This window comes from Etheostoma spectabile, unplaced genomic scaffold (genome assembly GCF_008692095.1).
Source record: "Etheostoma spectabile isolate EspeVRDwgs_2016 unplaced genomic scaffold, UIUC_Espe_1.0 scaffold00007338, whole genome shotgun sequence".
Lineage (NCBI taxonomy): Eukaryota > Metazoa > Chordata > Actinopteri > Perciformes > Percidae > Etheostoma > Etheostoma spectabile.
Window position 1 is genome coordinate 1 of NW_022603479.1, and position 17,554 is coordinate 17,554.

At 41.1% G+C, this 17,554-nt stretch overlaps 1 protein-coding gene across 1 annotated transcript; it reads left to right on the plus strand.

The window, feature by feature from the left end:
• Positions 1–3,885: 3,885 nt before the first annotated feature.
• LOC116678420 (collagen alpha-6(VI) chain) lies at positions 3,886–16,024 on the plus strand (the record flags this gene model as incomplete). The annotated part of the gene is made up of 10 exons (XM_032508350.1): positions 3,886–3,948; positions 4,118–4,154; positions 6,583–6,594; positions 7,442–7,935; positions 9,186–9,276; positions 11,294–11,532; positions 12,053–12,280; positions 12,519–12,702; positions 13,736–13,823; positions 15,863–16,024. Coding segments are annotated over exons 1-10 (1,598 nt in total), but the record flags the coding sequence as incomplete, so codon positions are not given.
• Positions 16,025–17,554: the final 1,530 nt, after the last annotated feature.

The window sequence follows — 17,554 nt, forward strand, 5'->3', positions numbered from 1 at the left end:
ATAATAATAAATAATAATCTTTATTTGTAGAGCACTTTTCAAAAACAAGTTACAAAGTGCTTAAACAAGTACACAAATACAAAAGCATAAGAACATTAAAAGACTGAAATACAGTTAAATATAAAATTTGTAAAATACAATGAAAATAAGAGGGGTAAAATGAAGTCAAATAAGATCGGGAAAGGCTCTCCTATAAAAGTATGTTTTAAGAAGCGACTTAAAAGAGTTCACTGACTCAGCTGACTGATTTCCTCGGGCAGGCTGTTCCAGAGCCTCGGGCCCTGACAGCAAACGCTCTGTCCCCTTTAGTTTTCATTCGAGACTCTGGAACAGATAGCAGACCTCTGCCCGAGGATCTCAAGGTGCGTGCTGGTGTATATGGTACTAAAAGGTCAGAGATATAACAAGGCGAAGGCCATGAAGAGCTTTAAAAGTGATCAATAGAATTTTAAAGTCAATTCTAAAACATACTGGGAGCCAGTGCAATGAAGCTAAAACAGGAGTAATGTGGTCATATTTTTGTTCTGGTTAGAAGCCTGGCAGCTGAGTTCTGGACAGTCTGGAGTCGATCAATAGATTTTGAGTTAAACAGGTGAAAAGGCTATTGCAATAATCCAGGCGTGATGAGATGAAGGCGTGTAAAAGGGTCTCGGTGTCTTTAAAAGTTAACATAGATCGAATTTAGCTATATTTCTAAGTTGATAAAAACATGATTGAACAAGTTTTGTGATGTGCTGCTCAAAATTTAATTGACTATCAAACCAAACACCTAGGTTCTTTGCCACGGGCTTAATGTAGTTTACTAGCGACCCGGCAGATGGCAGTATTTGCTTTGCCATTTGCTGAGACCCGATGACGAGGATTTCTGTTTTGTCTGAGTTCAGCTGGAGGAAATTATTTGACATCCATTTTTTAACTTCCCAAGGCAGTTGTTAAGTGAACTCAGCATTCCAGGGTCTGAGGATCTGACAGGTAAGTATATTTTGTGTCATCAGCATAAATATGAAAAGAAATGCCATGTTTATGGATAATATGTCCAAGGGGAAGCAGATACAAGGAAAACAAAATGGGTCCTAAGACCGACCCCTGAGGCACACCATATTTAACTGGACTGAACGAGGAGACATAGTTATTTACAGACACGCAAAACTTCCTATTGTCATGTATGATGAAAACCATTCTAGAGCAGTACCAGAGATCCCCACCCAGTGCCTCAGTCTGTCTAACATGATGCTGTGATCAATGGTGTCAAAAGCAGCACTGAGGTCCAGAAGTACAAGGACCGAGCACATGCCTTCATCAGCAGACATTAAAAGGTCATTGGTGACTTTAAGCAGGGCAGTCTCGGTGCTATGGTACTTCCTAAAACCAGACTGAAATTTTTCAAATATTTTGTTATTTTCCAGTACAGTGAGCAGCTGTTTGGACACAGTTCTTTCTAAAATCTTTGCAATGAAAGGCAGTTTTGAAATTGGTCTAAAATTATGTGGGAGGGAGGGATCTAACCCGGTTTCTTTAAAAGTGGGTTCACGCAAGCCGTTTTAAAATAATCAGGGACACAACCAGTAGATAGGGAGCTGTTAAAAATTTTGATCAAATGGGGCCCAACAGAATCTATCACTTTCAGTAAAAATTTTGAAGGTATTACATCAAGTGGGCTGGAGGACACTCTCATTTGTGATACTGTTTTTAAAAGCTCAGACAAGTCGATGGGATAAAACTGGTTAAAGCTGTCTTGTTGCTGGTGAGGAACCTCTGAGTAATAGGCCGCGGGGGTAATCGAGGCTCTGATTGACACCACCTTATTGATAAAATGAGATAAAAACAAATCACAGTCATCATTACTTCCAGCTGAGGCACAAGGAGGGGTGGGTTTACCAGCTGATCCACAGTCTTAAACAGAAACCGGGATTGTGTTTATGTGTAGTAATGAGTTCAGAAAAATAGTGTGTTCTCGCATCCTTAACCATGTTATTGTAGTTAGTTAATAAATCCTTCAGACTGAGGTAATGGACTTGGAGACTGGATTTTTTCCATCTGCGCTCTGCTTTCCTGCATTCCCTTTTTAGGCTGCGAATGCTGTCATTTATCCAGGGTTGCTTCCTAGCCTTAGACGTAGGCCTAACCTTTAGAGGAGCAGTAATATTTAGTGAAGACAAGCAGATATGGTTGAAGTGATCAACCATATTGTTGGTGTTAGAGTCAGACAGGTGTTGGCTTTGACTCTTAAAGGATGCGCAAATTTTGAAACACTTTGTTCATTCAAAAAGCGAGAAGACACGGAGCTTGGTGAGATGGCATGAGTAACAGGCAAATTGCAGCTAAAAACAATACATCTGTGGTCAGATATGGTCATGTCCACTAATTCCACAGAGGAAATGCTGACACCCAGGGTAAAAATCAAGTCCAGTGTGTGACCACGATTATGTGTTTGCTCTTTGACATGTTGTTTGAAGTTAAAAGAAGTGGCCATATTTAAGAAGTTAGTTGCATTAACATTATTGGGGTCATCAACATGAATATTAAAATCACCACAAAGAACAATTCTGTCATAATTTAAAACCAGATTAGATAAAAATTCAGGAAGTTCAGATAGAAATCTTCCAGGTGGTTTTGGGGGGCGATAAATTATAACAAATAAGATAGGTTGCAGCCCTCCAACCTTAAGAGTGAGAACTTCAAAGGAGTTAAATTCATCACAGCGTACTTGATGACATTTTGAATTTTTCCTATACACGGTCACTAGCCCACCACCACGACCACTGACCCTCGGTTGACTAAAACAATCGTATTGAGGCGGACACAGTTCAGATAGCTGGGTATAGTCATTAATTTGCAACCAGGATTCAGTTAAAAAATAAAATCTAGATTTGCAGACAAGATAAAATCATTTAAGATAAACGTTTTACTCGAAAGTGATCTCACATTGAAAAGAGCCATTTTAAATGAGTTTGTTCTGGGTACAGGAGTTGGTGCAGTTGTCCTAATCCTTGAGAGATTACTGATATTTCTTTGTGGGATTTGCACATTTCGGTTTACTGGTCTGTGCGTGGTGATGACAGGAATAGAAGTCTTTGGAACAGCGCTGGGGGCAGACGGCTTAACATGCCAGCAGGTGGGGACAGTTTTATGTGGCAATGATGAAGAGATGTGTTCAGTGAGCGGTGGTGTGTCCAGGTGTTTTGCATAAAAGATTAGTCATTCAAGGAAGTCGTGTGTAGACCGCACCACATGCTGTATGTGCGCAGCTAACATTTCTGAACCCCGTTTGTTTGGGTGAAGTCCGTCTGTCTTAAAAAGAGAGGTTCTTTGCCAGAAAATATTAAAATTATCCACATAACACACCTGATGTGCTCTACAAGCAGACTGGAGCCAGTCGTGGAGGCCAAGTAGTCTACTGAAGCGGCCAGCACCGCGACCAACTGTGGGAATGGGACCAGAAATAAAAACTGACTTTCCACACTGCTTTAAAAAGTTAAAAAGACGGTTAGAATCTAATTTTGTCAACTCAGACTGCTGAAGAGCTGTGTCATTTGTTCCGACATGGACTATCACTCTTGTAATGGAGGACGGGAGCGATGGCATTAGGTCCTGGAGTTTTTTTAAAATGTCAGCTGTGGTGGCACCGAGGAAGCAGTGAGTTGTAGCGTTAAAGAAATGGATGTTTCTGGTTATGGAGTCACCAATTATTAATGTGGTTGGGGGGAAAAGAGGACGAGGCAATGCCGGCTGTGGACATAGAGTCCTGCTGCTACCCGACGCTATGAATATATTATATTTATTAACTGATTTAACAGTAGATGTTCATATAATGCATATAAAATGTAATATATATAATATATATAATGTAATATATAATGTAATATATAATATATAATGTTAATAATGCATCTGGTCCTCTGCTCTTGTCAGGGTTCCAGAGGACCTCCTGGAAGCAAAGCCATGACGGTGAGTCCACCTTCAAACTCACCTCACCTGTAATATTATATTATACCTATAATATAATATTATAGTACAGGTATAATATTATATTATACCTATAATATAATATTATTGGAATAAAATCAAATCCTGACCTGAGTATTTATGCGAGACGTCTTCTTTTGTTGTCTCTCAGGAATGCCAGCTGATTACCTACATCAGAGACAACTGTGGTGAGTGTCAAGGAAACACTCTCTGACCGGAGGACACAGGACAGGACAGGGACAGGGACAGGACAGGAGCGTACAGGACAGGACAGGAGCATACAGGAGCATACAGGACAGGACAGGAGCATACAGGAGCATACAGGACAGGACAGGAGCGTACAGGACAGGACAGGGACAGGACAGGACAGGAGCGTACAGGACAGGACAGGAGCATACAGGACAGGACAGGAGCGTACAGGAGCATACAGGACAGGACAGGAGCATACAGGACAGGGGCATACAGGACAGGACAGGACAGGAGCATACAGGACAGGACAGGGGCATACAGGACAGGACAGGGGCATACAGGAGCATACAGGACAGGACCAGGAGCATACAGGACAGGGGCATACAGGACAGGACAGGACAGGACAGGAGCATACAGGAGCATACAGGACAGGACAGGGGCATACAGGACAGGACAGGAGCGTACAGGACAGGACAGGAGCATACAGGACAGGACAGGAGCATACAGGAGCATACAGGACAGGGGCATACAGGACAGGACAAGAGGACACAGGACAGAACAGGGACAGGACAGGACAGGAGCGTACAGGACAGGACAGGAGCATACAGGACAGGGGCATACAGGACAGACAAGAGGACACAGGACAGAACAGGGACAGGACAGGACAGGAGCGTACAGGACAGGACAGGGGCATACAGGACAGGGACAGGACAGGAGCATACAGGACAGGGACAGGAGCATATAGGACAGGACAGGACAGGAGCATACAGGACAGGGACAGAGCATATAGGACAGGACAGGAGCATACAGGACAGGACAGGACAGGAGCATACAGGACAGGGACAGGACAGGGACAGGAGCATATAGGACAGGACAGGACAGGAGCATACAGGACAGGGACAGGACAGGAGCATACAGGACAGGACCAGGAGCATACAGCACAGGAACAGGAGCATACAGGGACAGGGACAGGAGCATAAAGGACAGGACAGGAGCATACAGGACAGGACAGGAGCATACAGGACAGGGACAGGAGCATATAGGACAGGACAGGAGCATACAGGACAGGGACAGGAGCCTATAGGACAGGACAGGACAGGAGCATATAGGACAGGACAGGGGCATACAGGACAGGGACAGGAGCATATAGGACAGGACAGGAGCATACAGGACAGGAGCACACAGGACAGGGACAGGAGCATACAGGACAGGACAGGAGCATACAGCACAGGGACAGGAGCATACAGCACAGGGACAGGAGCATATAGGACAGGACAGGAGCATACAGGACAGGACAGGAGCATACAGCACAGGGACAGGAGCATACAGGACAGGGACAGGAGCATACAGGACAGGACAGGAGCATACAGCACAGGGACAGGAGCATACAGGACAGGAGCATACAGGACAGGGACAGGACAGGAGCATACAGGACAGGACAGGAGCATACAGCACAGGGACAGGAGCATACAGGACAGGAGCATACAGGACAGGACAGGACAGGAGCATACAGGACAGGACAGGAGCATACAGGACAGGGACAGGAGCATACAGGACAGGACAGGACAGGAGCATACAGGACAGGACAGGAGCATACAGCACAGGGACAGGAGCATACAGGACAGGACAGGAGCATACAGGACAGGACAGGAGCATACAGGACAGGGACAGGAGCATACAGGACAGGACAGGAGCATACAGGACAGGACAGGAGCATACAGCACAGGGACAGGAGCAAACAGCACAGGGACAGGAGCATACAGGACAGGGACAGGACAGGAGCATACAGGACAGGACAGGAGCATACAGCACAGGGACAGGAGCATACAGGACAGGAGCATACAGGACAGGACAGGACAGGAGCATACAGGACAGGGACAGGAGCATACAGGACAGGGACAGGAGCATACAGGACAGGACAGGAGCATACAGGACAGGACAGGAGCATACAGCACAGGACAGGACAGGAGCATACAGGACAGGACAGGACAGGAGCACACTGTAGATTGCAGTACATCTAATTGCTCTTAAATTGGCCCTTGATAATCCAGCATAAAGGGATGATAATAATAATAATAATAATAATAATAATAATAATAATAATAATGTCCTATCCTGGCCGGGACACATTCACACGGTTTGATAAAGGACTTATTGGACTTTAACTCATCATTGCACCTACAATAATGTAGTTGTCCTCAATTTAGGTCTACATACTGTCAATCAATCAATATCTAACGTCAACAAAAGAAAGACATGAGATAAACATGACGTCCACTACACTTTCAAATGAAGCCACGCCCATGTCGAAGACAGGACGTTTTTAATTATTATTATTATTTTTATCATAGAGCATCTTTGACAGAGGGCATCATGTATTTGCAGTTAGTTCAACTCTGAGTTCTGTTTTCGTTTTCCCCCCCGCAGCATGTTCCCAAGGTACGTGTCTCCGTTTTAACGCTAACAGACGCTGGGTGAGTACGGTTCAACATGTCGTCATGACAACCCGTTCACGGTCTCCACATCGACAACAAGGGTCGGCAGCGAGACACAGGATGCTCTGGCACAGTTCATCGTCACACTAAATACCCCTGGGGGAATTACTGGTCTACTCTATCTGTAAAAATGAAGTTAACCCCCATGTTGTCCCCATGTTGTCTTCATGTCGTCCTCATGTTGTCCTCATGTTGTCTTCATGTTGTCTTCATGTTGCCCTCATGTCGTCCTCATGTTGCCCTCATGTTGTCCTCATGTTGTCTTCATGTTGCCCTCATGTTGTCCTCATGTTGCCCTCATGTTGTCCTCATGTTGTCCTCATGTTGCCCTCATGTTGTCTTCATGTTGCCCTCATGTTGTCTTCATGTTGTCCTCATGTTGTCTTCATGTTGCCCTCATGTTGTCTTCATGTTGTCTTCATGTTGTCTTCATGTTGTCCTCATGTTGTCCCCATGTTGTCCTATATCAATGTTCTTTTTAATTCCCCAAAATAACATGATTGATTCCAACGCTCTTTGCCAAGTACAAATCTCTACTTTCATTAATTTTGGGTCTTATTATATTTTATAGCATTGTAAAACAAAGTGAAGTGTTGTTGAAATAGTATTGAGTAAAAGTTGACATATTCCAGTCTGTGATTATCATCAACATCCATTCCTTTAATTTTAGTCTCAATAATTCCTAATTTCTGCTTTTCTAACTGTTGGACCAGTGGGTGGGGGGGGTTTGGTCTCTGGTCAGTGTTTTACTTGCTTCTCCCCAACTCTCTCTCTTCTGTGCTGGTCTGCAGGTGGATCCCCGTGCCCGGCCTTCCCCACCGAGCTGGTCTTCGGTCTGGACATGTCGGACGACGTGACGCCCGCAGCCTTCGAGAGACAGCGCTCCGCCCTCCTCTCCCTGCTGGACGGCATCACCGTCTCAGAGAGCAACTGTCCGACGGGCGCCCGCGTCGCCGTGGTGGCGTACAGCGCCTACACCAAGTACATGATCCGCTTCCAGGACTACCAGCACAAGACCCGCCTGATCGAGGCCGTGACGAACATCGCCCTGGAGAGGACGTCCAACCGCCGCAACCTGGGGGCCGCCATGCGCTTCGTGGGGCAGAATATCTTCAAGCGCGTCCGAGAGGGACTGTTGACGAGGAAGGTGGCGGTCTTCTTCTCTAACGGGCCTGCGCAGGATGTTAACGACATAGTCACCGCCACCATGGAGTACCGCGGCCTCAACATCGTCCCAGTGGTCATCTCGCTGAAGAACGCTCCCGCTGTTAGTCGGGCGTTGGAGGTATGTTTGATTTGGTTGTGTTGTCATAACTGTGTTCTCCTGATATGAAACAAAAGTAACATGGCAAGGGCTCGGTTAGGACTGTCTTTGCAGTTTAAATTACAAAAGTGTCAATCAATTTTTTTAATTGAGAGCATAGCAGGGCACTTTAGAGTGTAGCAGGGCACTGTAGAGTGTAGCAGGGCACTGTAGGGCATAGCAGGGCACTTTAGAGCGTAGCAGGGCACTTTAGAGCGTAGCAGGGCACTGTAGAGTGTAGCAGGGCACTGCAAGGTGTAGCAGGGTACTGTAGGGTGTAGCAGGGCACTGTAGGGTGTAGCAGGGCACTGTAGGGGTAGCAGGGCACTGTAGGGTGTATCAGGGCACTGTAGAGTGTAGCAGGGCACTGTAGGGCATAGCAGGGCACTGTAGAGTGTAGCAGGGCACTGTAAGGGTGTAGCAGGGCACTGTAAGGGGTAGCAGGGCACTGTAGGGTGTAGCAGGGCACTGTAGAGTGTAGCAGGGCACTGTAGGGCATAGCAGGGCACTGTAGAGTGTAGCAGGGCACTGCAAGGTGTAGCAGGGTACTGTAGGTTGTAGCAGGGCATTGTAGTGCAGAGCAGGGAACTGTAGGGCGTAGCAGTGTGTGAATGTGTGTGAATGGTGAATGGTTGCTGTACTATGTAAAACTGCTTTGAGTAGTCGTTAAGACTAGAAAAGCGCTATATAAATACAGCAGTATTAGTATGAAAAGTACCAATGAAAATTGCCCAAATTAAAAATGATGCACAGATGTAGTAATAATGGCACATGGGATATTGGATAAATTGCACAAAGTCAACAGTGTGGGTTGTACAGACCTTCTTCAGTAGAATGTAACAGCCGTGAAACAATCAGGAAATAACGTTTTTTCACCTCTTGCACTACTCTATTTTTCCAAACTCGTCCCCTCCTGCTCTTGGTCTCTCATTTGGCCGAGCTCAAGAGCTCGGCATCTCGATCGGCTTTTAAAGCTTCAACCCTTCATCATCTGAGCTGCCGAGAAGCTTTTTCTCGTTTGGCTCTAAAACACACAACTTCTCTCCAACTCCCCTCTGCACCTCGTCTCCCTTCTCGGCTCAGATGACTCCTTACACGAGCTTTCGGCCTCGCGGTTGTAATTCCAGCCGGGGAGACATGTCGGGAGATTAGGGAGACGTGGTTGTGTTTGACCCTCATGTCGTCAGCTGATCTCAGAGCTGTGACTCACGACCGCGGCTGTTTCTTCTCAGGCCGACGACTCGGGGAGCTCCATCTTCACCGTGCTGGGGAGGGACATGGCCGCCGACCTCAGGAAGGTCCACAACTGTGCCATCTGCTACGGTACGCTCGGATGGTCATATCATATCCTATCATATCAGTCATATCATATCCTATCATATCAGTCATATCATATCCTATCATATCAGTCATATCATATCCTATCATATCATATCATATTATATCAAATAATATCCTATCATATCCTATCATATCCTATCATATCATATCATATCATATCATATCCATCATATCATATCATATCTTATCATATCATATCCTATCATATCATTCATATCATATCATATCATATCATATCCTATCATATATCATATCATATCATATCATATCATATCATATCATATCATATCATATCATATCCTATCATATCATTCATATATATCATATCATATCATATCCTATCATTCATATCATATCATATCATATCATATCATATCATATCATATCTTATCATATCATATCCTATCATATCATGTCATATCATATCATATCATATCATATCCTATCATTCATATCTACCTTCATACATATCCTATCACTATCATATCATATCATATCATATCATATCATATCCTATCATATCATGTCATATCATATCATATCATATCATATCATATCATATCATATCATTCATCATATCATATCATATCATATCATATCATATCATATTTATCATATCATATCATATCTATCATATCATCATATCATATCATATCATATCATATCCTATCATATCATATCATATCATATCCTATCATATCATTCATATCATATCCTATCCTATCATATCATATATCATCATATCTTCTGATCATATCATATCCTATCAATCATTCATATCATATCATATCATATCCTATCATTCATATCATATCCTATCATATCCTATCATATCATATCATATCTTATCATATCATATCTATCATATCATTCTATCATATATCCTATCATATCATATCATATATCATATCCTAATATCATATCTATCATATCATATCATATCATATCATTCATATCATATCATATCATATCATATATCATATCCTATCATATCCTATCATATCATATCATATCATATCCTATCATTCATATCATATCATATCATATCATATCATATCAGTCATGCAGCATTGTTTCTGTCGAAATGTAGTCAAACACATTTCTCTACATATTCAAACTCTTGTTCCTTTAGAGTGTTAGCAGCTTCTCTATCTATCTATCTATCTACTATCTATCTGTCTGTCTATCTATCTATCTATCTATCTATCTATCTATCTATCTATCTGTCTATCTATCTATCTATCTATCTATCTATCTATCTATCTATCTATCTATCTATCTATCTATCTGTCCTGTCTGTCTGTCTATCTATCTATCTATCTATCTATCTATCTATCTATCTATCTATCTATCTATCTATCATCTATCTATCTATCTATCTATCTATCTATCTCCTATCTATCTATATCTCTATCTATAATATCCATCTATCTATCTATCTATAATATCTATCTATCTATCTATCTATCTATCTGTCTATCTATAATATCCATCTATTATCTATCTATCTATCTATCTGTCTATCTATCTATCTATCTATCTATCTATCTTTCTGTATCTATCTATCTATCTATCTATCTATCTCTCTATCTATCTATCTATCTATCTATCTATAATACTCTATCTGCTATCTATCTATCTATCTATCTATCTATCTATCTATAATATCTATCTATCTGTCTATCTATCTATCTATCTATCTGTCTATCTATCTATCTATCTCATCTATCTATCTATCTATCTCTATGTGTCTATCTGTCTATCTATCTATCTATAATATGTATCTCTCTATCTATCTATCTACCTTTTTCCTTTTTTTTTAGGGTTTGATTCCATCTTGCAGCACTGTCTTCATTTCCTCTCTCTCCTCTTTCATGTCCACGTCATAATAAAAGCCTGAATACCCAAGAAATCATCTCATAAAAAGAATAGATAAAATAGAAGCTCTTATTTCTGATATAGAGATTTTGAAAACTAGTGGATCTGATTCCTTCTCCAGACCCGTGCAGACGTGTGGAGCAGTGCACCTTCATCCAGGATCCGGTGCCGCCTCAGCAGGTGGACGTGGACCTGGCCCTGGTCCTGGACGGGTCCAGGGAGATGCAGGCCGATGAGTACGCCGGCGCCCAGCAGCTGCTGGGCTCTGTGGTGCAACATCTGGCCGTGAGCCCGAACCCCCGCAGGGCCGACAGCCAGGCCCGGGTGGCCCTGGTCCAGAGCGGCACCCAGGCTACCAAGGTGGACCGCATGCTTTACCCGTTCATGTACAGTGCTACTGCTGCGTTCTAGGCATCCCATAATTCTGTGCAATACCATATGTATATATATGTATGATACTGCATATGTATATACAGGATATATGTGTTTATACATGTGTATACATGTATATACAGTCTACATGTATATATATACAGTATATATATATATATATATATATATATATATATATATATATATGTATATGTATACAGTATATATATGTACTGCATAAAGTGTGTGTGTGTGTGTGTGCGTGTGTGGTATATATATGTATATACATGTATATTCATATGTAACCATTTTATGGAAAGTTCCCCATGCCTATCTCTGTGTATGGTGGAGGGTATGTGATGATGTGGGGGGGGGGGGGGGTGTATTTTAAATACACAACCTTTCCACTTTCCAAAATGGGAGGATTTTTCTTTATATACTTTAATACTACATTTTCCTGATGATGCTTACATTTTTGTTTACATATTTGAAATATGAATGTCCCCAGGTGGAGTTTGACCTGGGGACGTACCAGACCAGCACCCTGATGCGGAGACACCTGATGGGGAACGTGACCCAGCGGGGGGGCTCCTCGCGGCTGGGGAAGACGCTGGACTTCACCCTGAAGGAGGTGCTGATGAAGGCCGGCCAGCCCCGGAGGAGGAGGGCGCTGCTGGCCGTGGTGGGCACCAAGACCGCCTCCGAGGACCAGGACCGGCTGGACTACATCGCCCAGGTGCAATAGTGCATGTATTCACTAGTAGTCTTTTTTTACAAGGTATGCTTCAATATTAGGTTTCCTGTCACGTCAACCAGTTTTTACAGTGGATGGACAACTTTAACTTTAACAGCTTTATGTTTTCTTACAGCAGTTTGGTTTTCATCTTGTTCATATATATGTCTATATATGTTGTATCTATCTATCTATCCATCTATCTATCTATATCTCTATCTATCTATGTTATTGTGTTCAGAAAGCCAAGTGTGACGGGGTGGCGGTGTTCGTGGTGACGGTGGGCGAGCGCTACGACCGGGCCCAGGTGGAGCAGCTGGCCGGTCGGCCCGTAAACCAGCACCTGGTCCACCTGGACCGGCTGAAGGCCGGAGAGCAGAGCTACGCCCAGCGCTTCTTCAGAGTCTTCCTCTCCGCCCTCAGCAGTGAGAACACACACACACACACACAGAGACACACACACACACACATACATTACACACACACACGCAGACAGATACATACACACAGACACACACACACACACACACAGAGTTCAGGTAACTGTTTGTAGTCAGACTGTAGTTTGAGTTCATGGTGCGTTCAGGTGACTGTTAGTCAGACTGTAGTTAGAGTTCATGGTGCGTTCAGGTGACTGTTAGTCAGACTGTAGTTAGAGTTTATGGTGTGTTCAGGTGACTGTTAGTCAGACTGTAGTTAGAGTTCATGTTGCGTTCAGGTGACTGTTAGTAAGACTGTAGTTAGAGTTTATGGTGAGTTCAGGTGTAGTCAGACTGTAGTTAGAGTTTATGGTGAGTTCAGGGGACTGTTAGTCAGACTGTAGTTAGAGTTCATGGTGAGTTCAGGGGACTGTTAGTCAGACTGTAGTTAGAGTTTATGGTGAGTTCAGGGGACTGTTAGTCAGACTGTAGTTAGAGTTTATGGTGAGTTCAGGGGACTGTTAGTCAGACTGTAGTTAGAGTTCATGGTGAGTTCAGGGGACTGTTAGTCAGACTGTAGTTAGAGTTCATGGTGAGTTCAGGGGACTGTTAGTCAGACTGTAGTTAGAGTTCATGGTGAGTTCAGGTGACTGTTAGTCAGACTGTAGTTAGAGTTCATGGTGAGTTCAGGTGTAGTCAGAATGTAGTTAGAGTTTATGGTGAGTTCAGGTGTAGTAAGACTGTAGTTAGAGTTCATGGTGAGTTCAGGTGACTGTTAGTCAGACTGTAGTTAGAGTTCATGGTGAGTTCAGGTGACTGTTAGTCAGACTGTAGTTAGAGTTTATGGTGCGTTCAGGTGACTGTTGTGCCCGATCTGTTTAGCAATCAAAAAAACTGTAATAAAATCCAATAATATAACATTAATACTGTGTTTTCTACCTCGTCAGGAGTACTTTTACTTCCCATACTTTTGAATGCTGTACTTGTACTTGTGGAGAAGTTTTTATCTAACTTGTTGAATGTATTTGTGTTTTTTCAGAGGAGATGAACGTGTATCCTCCTCCGTCTTTCAAACGGACATGTGACCAGCTGCAAGGCCAAGACGGAGGACAGATATTCATATCTGGGTATCTTATACTGCAGTATTACACACTATCATGATACTAGTACACACACTGTGTACTTACTGTGTACTTACTGTGCACTTACTGTGTACTTAGTGCTGCAGAACTGATAGATAAAACTCAATAAGAAAACAGTGCAATTACAATATTTAACATTTCCATGTGTCCATTTAAATTGACTTTAAAAATACACACGCTTTAGTTACTAGTTACTTCAGTTACTAGTAACTTTAGTTACTAGTTACTTTAGTTACTCCACTACATTCATCTGACAGCTTCAGTTACTAGTTACTTTAGTTACTATTACTTTAGTTACTCCACTACATTCATCTGACAGCTGTAGTTACTAGTTACTTTAGTTACTAGTTACTTTAGTTACTCCACTACATTCATCTGACAGCTGTAGTTATTTTTTTTTTACTTTACTTCGTTACTATTACTTTAGTTACTCCACTACATTCATCGACAGCTGTATTACTAGTTACTTTATTACTAGTTACTTAAGTTACTCCACTACATTCATCTGACAGCTGTAGTTCTAGTTACGTTAGTTACTAGTTACTTTAGTACTCTGCTACATTCATCTGACCGCTTTAGTTACTAGTTACTTTAGTTACTATTACTTAGTACTCCGCTACATTCATCAGACAGCTTTAGTTACTAGTTACTTTAGTTACTAGTTACTTTAGTTATTCCACTCCATTCATCTGTTACAGCTGTAGTTACTAGTTACTTTAGTTACTCCCCACATCATCTGTTACAGCTTTAGTTACTAGTTACTTTAGTTACTCTGCCACATTCATCTGACAGCTTTAGTTACTATTACTTCAGTTACTAGTTACTTTAGTTACTAGTTACTTAGTTACTAGTTTACTTTAGTTACTCCCTACTTCATCTGACAGCTTTAGTTACTAGTTACTTTAGTTACTAGTTACTTTAGTTACTCCTCTACACTCATCTGACAGCTGTAGTTACTAGTTACTTCAGTTACTAGTTACTTTAGTTACTAGTTACTTTAGTTACTCCTCTACACTCATCTGACAGCTGTAGTTACTAGTTACTTTAGTTACTAGTTACTTTAGTTACTAGTTACTTTAGTTACTCCTCTACACTCATCTGACAGCTGTAGTTACTAGTTACTTTAGTTACTAGTTACTTTAGTTACTCCACTCCATTCATCTGTTACAGCTTTAGTTACTAGTTACTTTAGTTACTCCACTACATTCATCTGACAGCTTTAGTTACTAGTTACTTCAGTTACTAGTTACTTTAGTTACTAGTTACTTTAGTTACTCCACTACATTCATCTGACAGCTTTAGTTACTAGTTACTTTAGTTACTAGTTACTTCAGTTACTAGTTACTTTAGTTACTAGTTACTTTAGTTACTCCTCTACACTCATCTGACAGCTGTAGTTACTAGTTACTTCAGTTACTAGTTACTTTAGTTACTAGTTACTTTAGTTACTCCACTACATTCATCTGACAGCTTTAGTTACTAGTTACTTTAGTTACTAGTTACTTTAGTTACTAGTTACTTCAGTTACTAGTTACTTTAGTTACTAGTTACTTTAGTTACTAGTTACTTCAGTTACTAGTTACTTCAGTTACTAGTTACTTTAGTTACTCCTCTACACTCATCTGACAGCTGTAGTTACTAGTTACTTTAGTTACTAGTTACTTTACACGTTAAGATTCCTGCACACTAAACACAGGCGGTTTATTAAATCTGATGTTTTTTATGACGTAACCTAGCAACAATATAACTTTAAGTACATTTTCCCGACGATGAAGTAACATTTTCACATCGGGTCTTTTTACCGAGCATTAGTAACCTAGCAACAACATGACGGCTACATGTCCAGCTGAGATGATGATGTCATAAAACACGCGGCTGAGATGATGATGTCATAAAACACGCAGCTGATTGGATGAATGGAGGACAGTTAGTACTTGTACTGAAGTACAGGACCTGAATACTTCCTCCACCACAGCTAATAAGATGCAAATGTGAATAAGGGACATTTGTCTCCGGTTGTCCAGTCAGGGGACGGCATTGGTGGACGAGGAGGAGTTCGGGGAGGAGACGGAGACGTTTCAGGAGCAGACGAGGGGACAGACTCAGACCGGCCAGCTGGACGTCTTTGACTCCCTGACGAGAGGAGACGGACAGATACATGTCCCACAATCTCAAGGTAGCCCACAGTGCAGTCCACACACACACGCACGCACGCACGCACGCACGCACGCACGCACGCACGCACGCACGCACGCCACACACACACACATACACATATACATACACACACACACGCACACACACACGCACACACACACACACACACACACGCTTTTTTCGACATACTATACTATCACATTTTTTGACAGACTATATTAGAAATAGTACATTATGACTTTTTTTTACGACTTTTTTCGACAAACAATACTATGACGTTTTTTACGACGTTTGTTCGACATACTATACTATGACGTTTTTACGACTTTTTCTGACATATTATCCTGACTTTTTTTTTTGAACTTTTTTCGACATACTATACTATGACGTTTTTACGACTTTTTTTGACATACTTTGATGTTTTTAACGACTTTTTTTGACATACTATACTGACTTTTTTTCAGAACTTTTTTCAACATACTATGACGTTTTTTACAACTTTTTTTTTTTACGACTTTTTTTAACATACTATACTATGACTTTTTTACGACTTTTTTTAACATACTATACTATGACTTTTTTACAACTTTTTTCAACATACTTAACTATCACATTTTTCGACATACTATACTATGACGTTTTTAACGTCTTTTTTCAACATACTATACTATGACTTTTTTTACGACTTTTTTGACATATTATCCTGACTTTTTTTTTTAGAACTTTTTTCGACATACTATACTATGACGTTTTTACGACTTTTTTCGACATACTATACTATGACGTTTTTACGACTTTTTTCAACATACTATACTATGACTTTTTTTACGAATTTTTTCAACATACTATACTATGACGTTTTTACGACTTTTTTCGACATACTAAACTATGACTTTTTCTACGAATTTTTTCGACTTACTTAACTATCACATTTTTCGACATACTATACTATGATGTTTTTTACGACTTTTTTCGACAAACAATACTATGACTTTTTTTGACTTTTTTTGACATATTACCCTGACTTTTTTTTAGAACTTTTTTCGACATACTATACTATGACGTTTTTACGACTTTTTTTCGACATACTTAAGTATCACATTTTCCGACATACTATACTATGACTTTTTTACGACTTTTTTCGACATACTATACTATGACTTTTTTTACGACTTTTTTCGACATACTGAACTTTGACGTTTTTTACGACTTTTTTCGACATACTGAACTATGACGTTTTTTAAGACTTTTTTCGACATACTGAACTATGACGTTTTTTACGACTTTTTTCGACATACTATACTATGACGTTTTTTACTACTTTTTTTGACATACTTAACTATGTTGTTTTTTATGACTTTTTTCGACATACTATACTATGACGTTTTTTACGACTTTTTTTGACATACTTAACTATGTTGTTTTTTACGACTTTCTTCGACATACTGAACTATGACGTTTTTTACGACTTTTTTCGACATATACTATGACTTTTTTACGACTTTTTTTGACATACTGAACTATGACGTTTTTACGACTTTTTTTGGCATACTTAACTA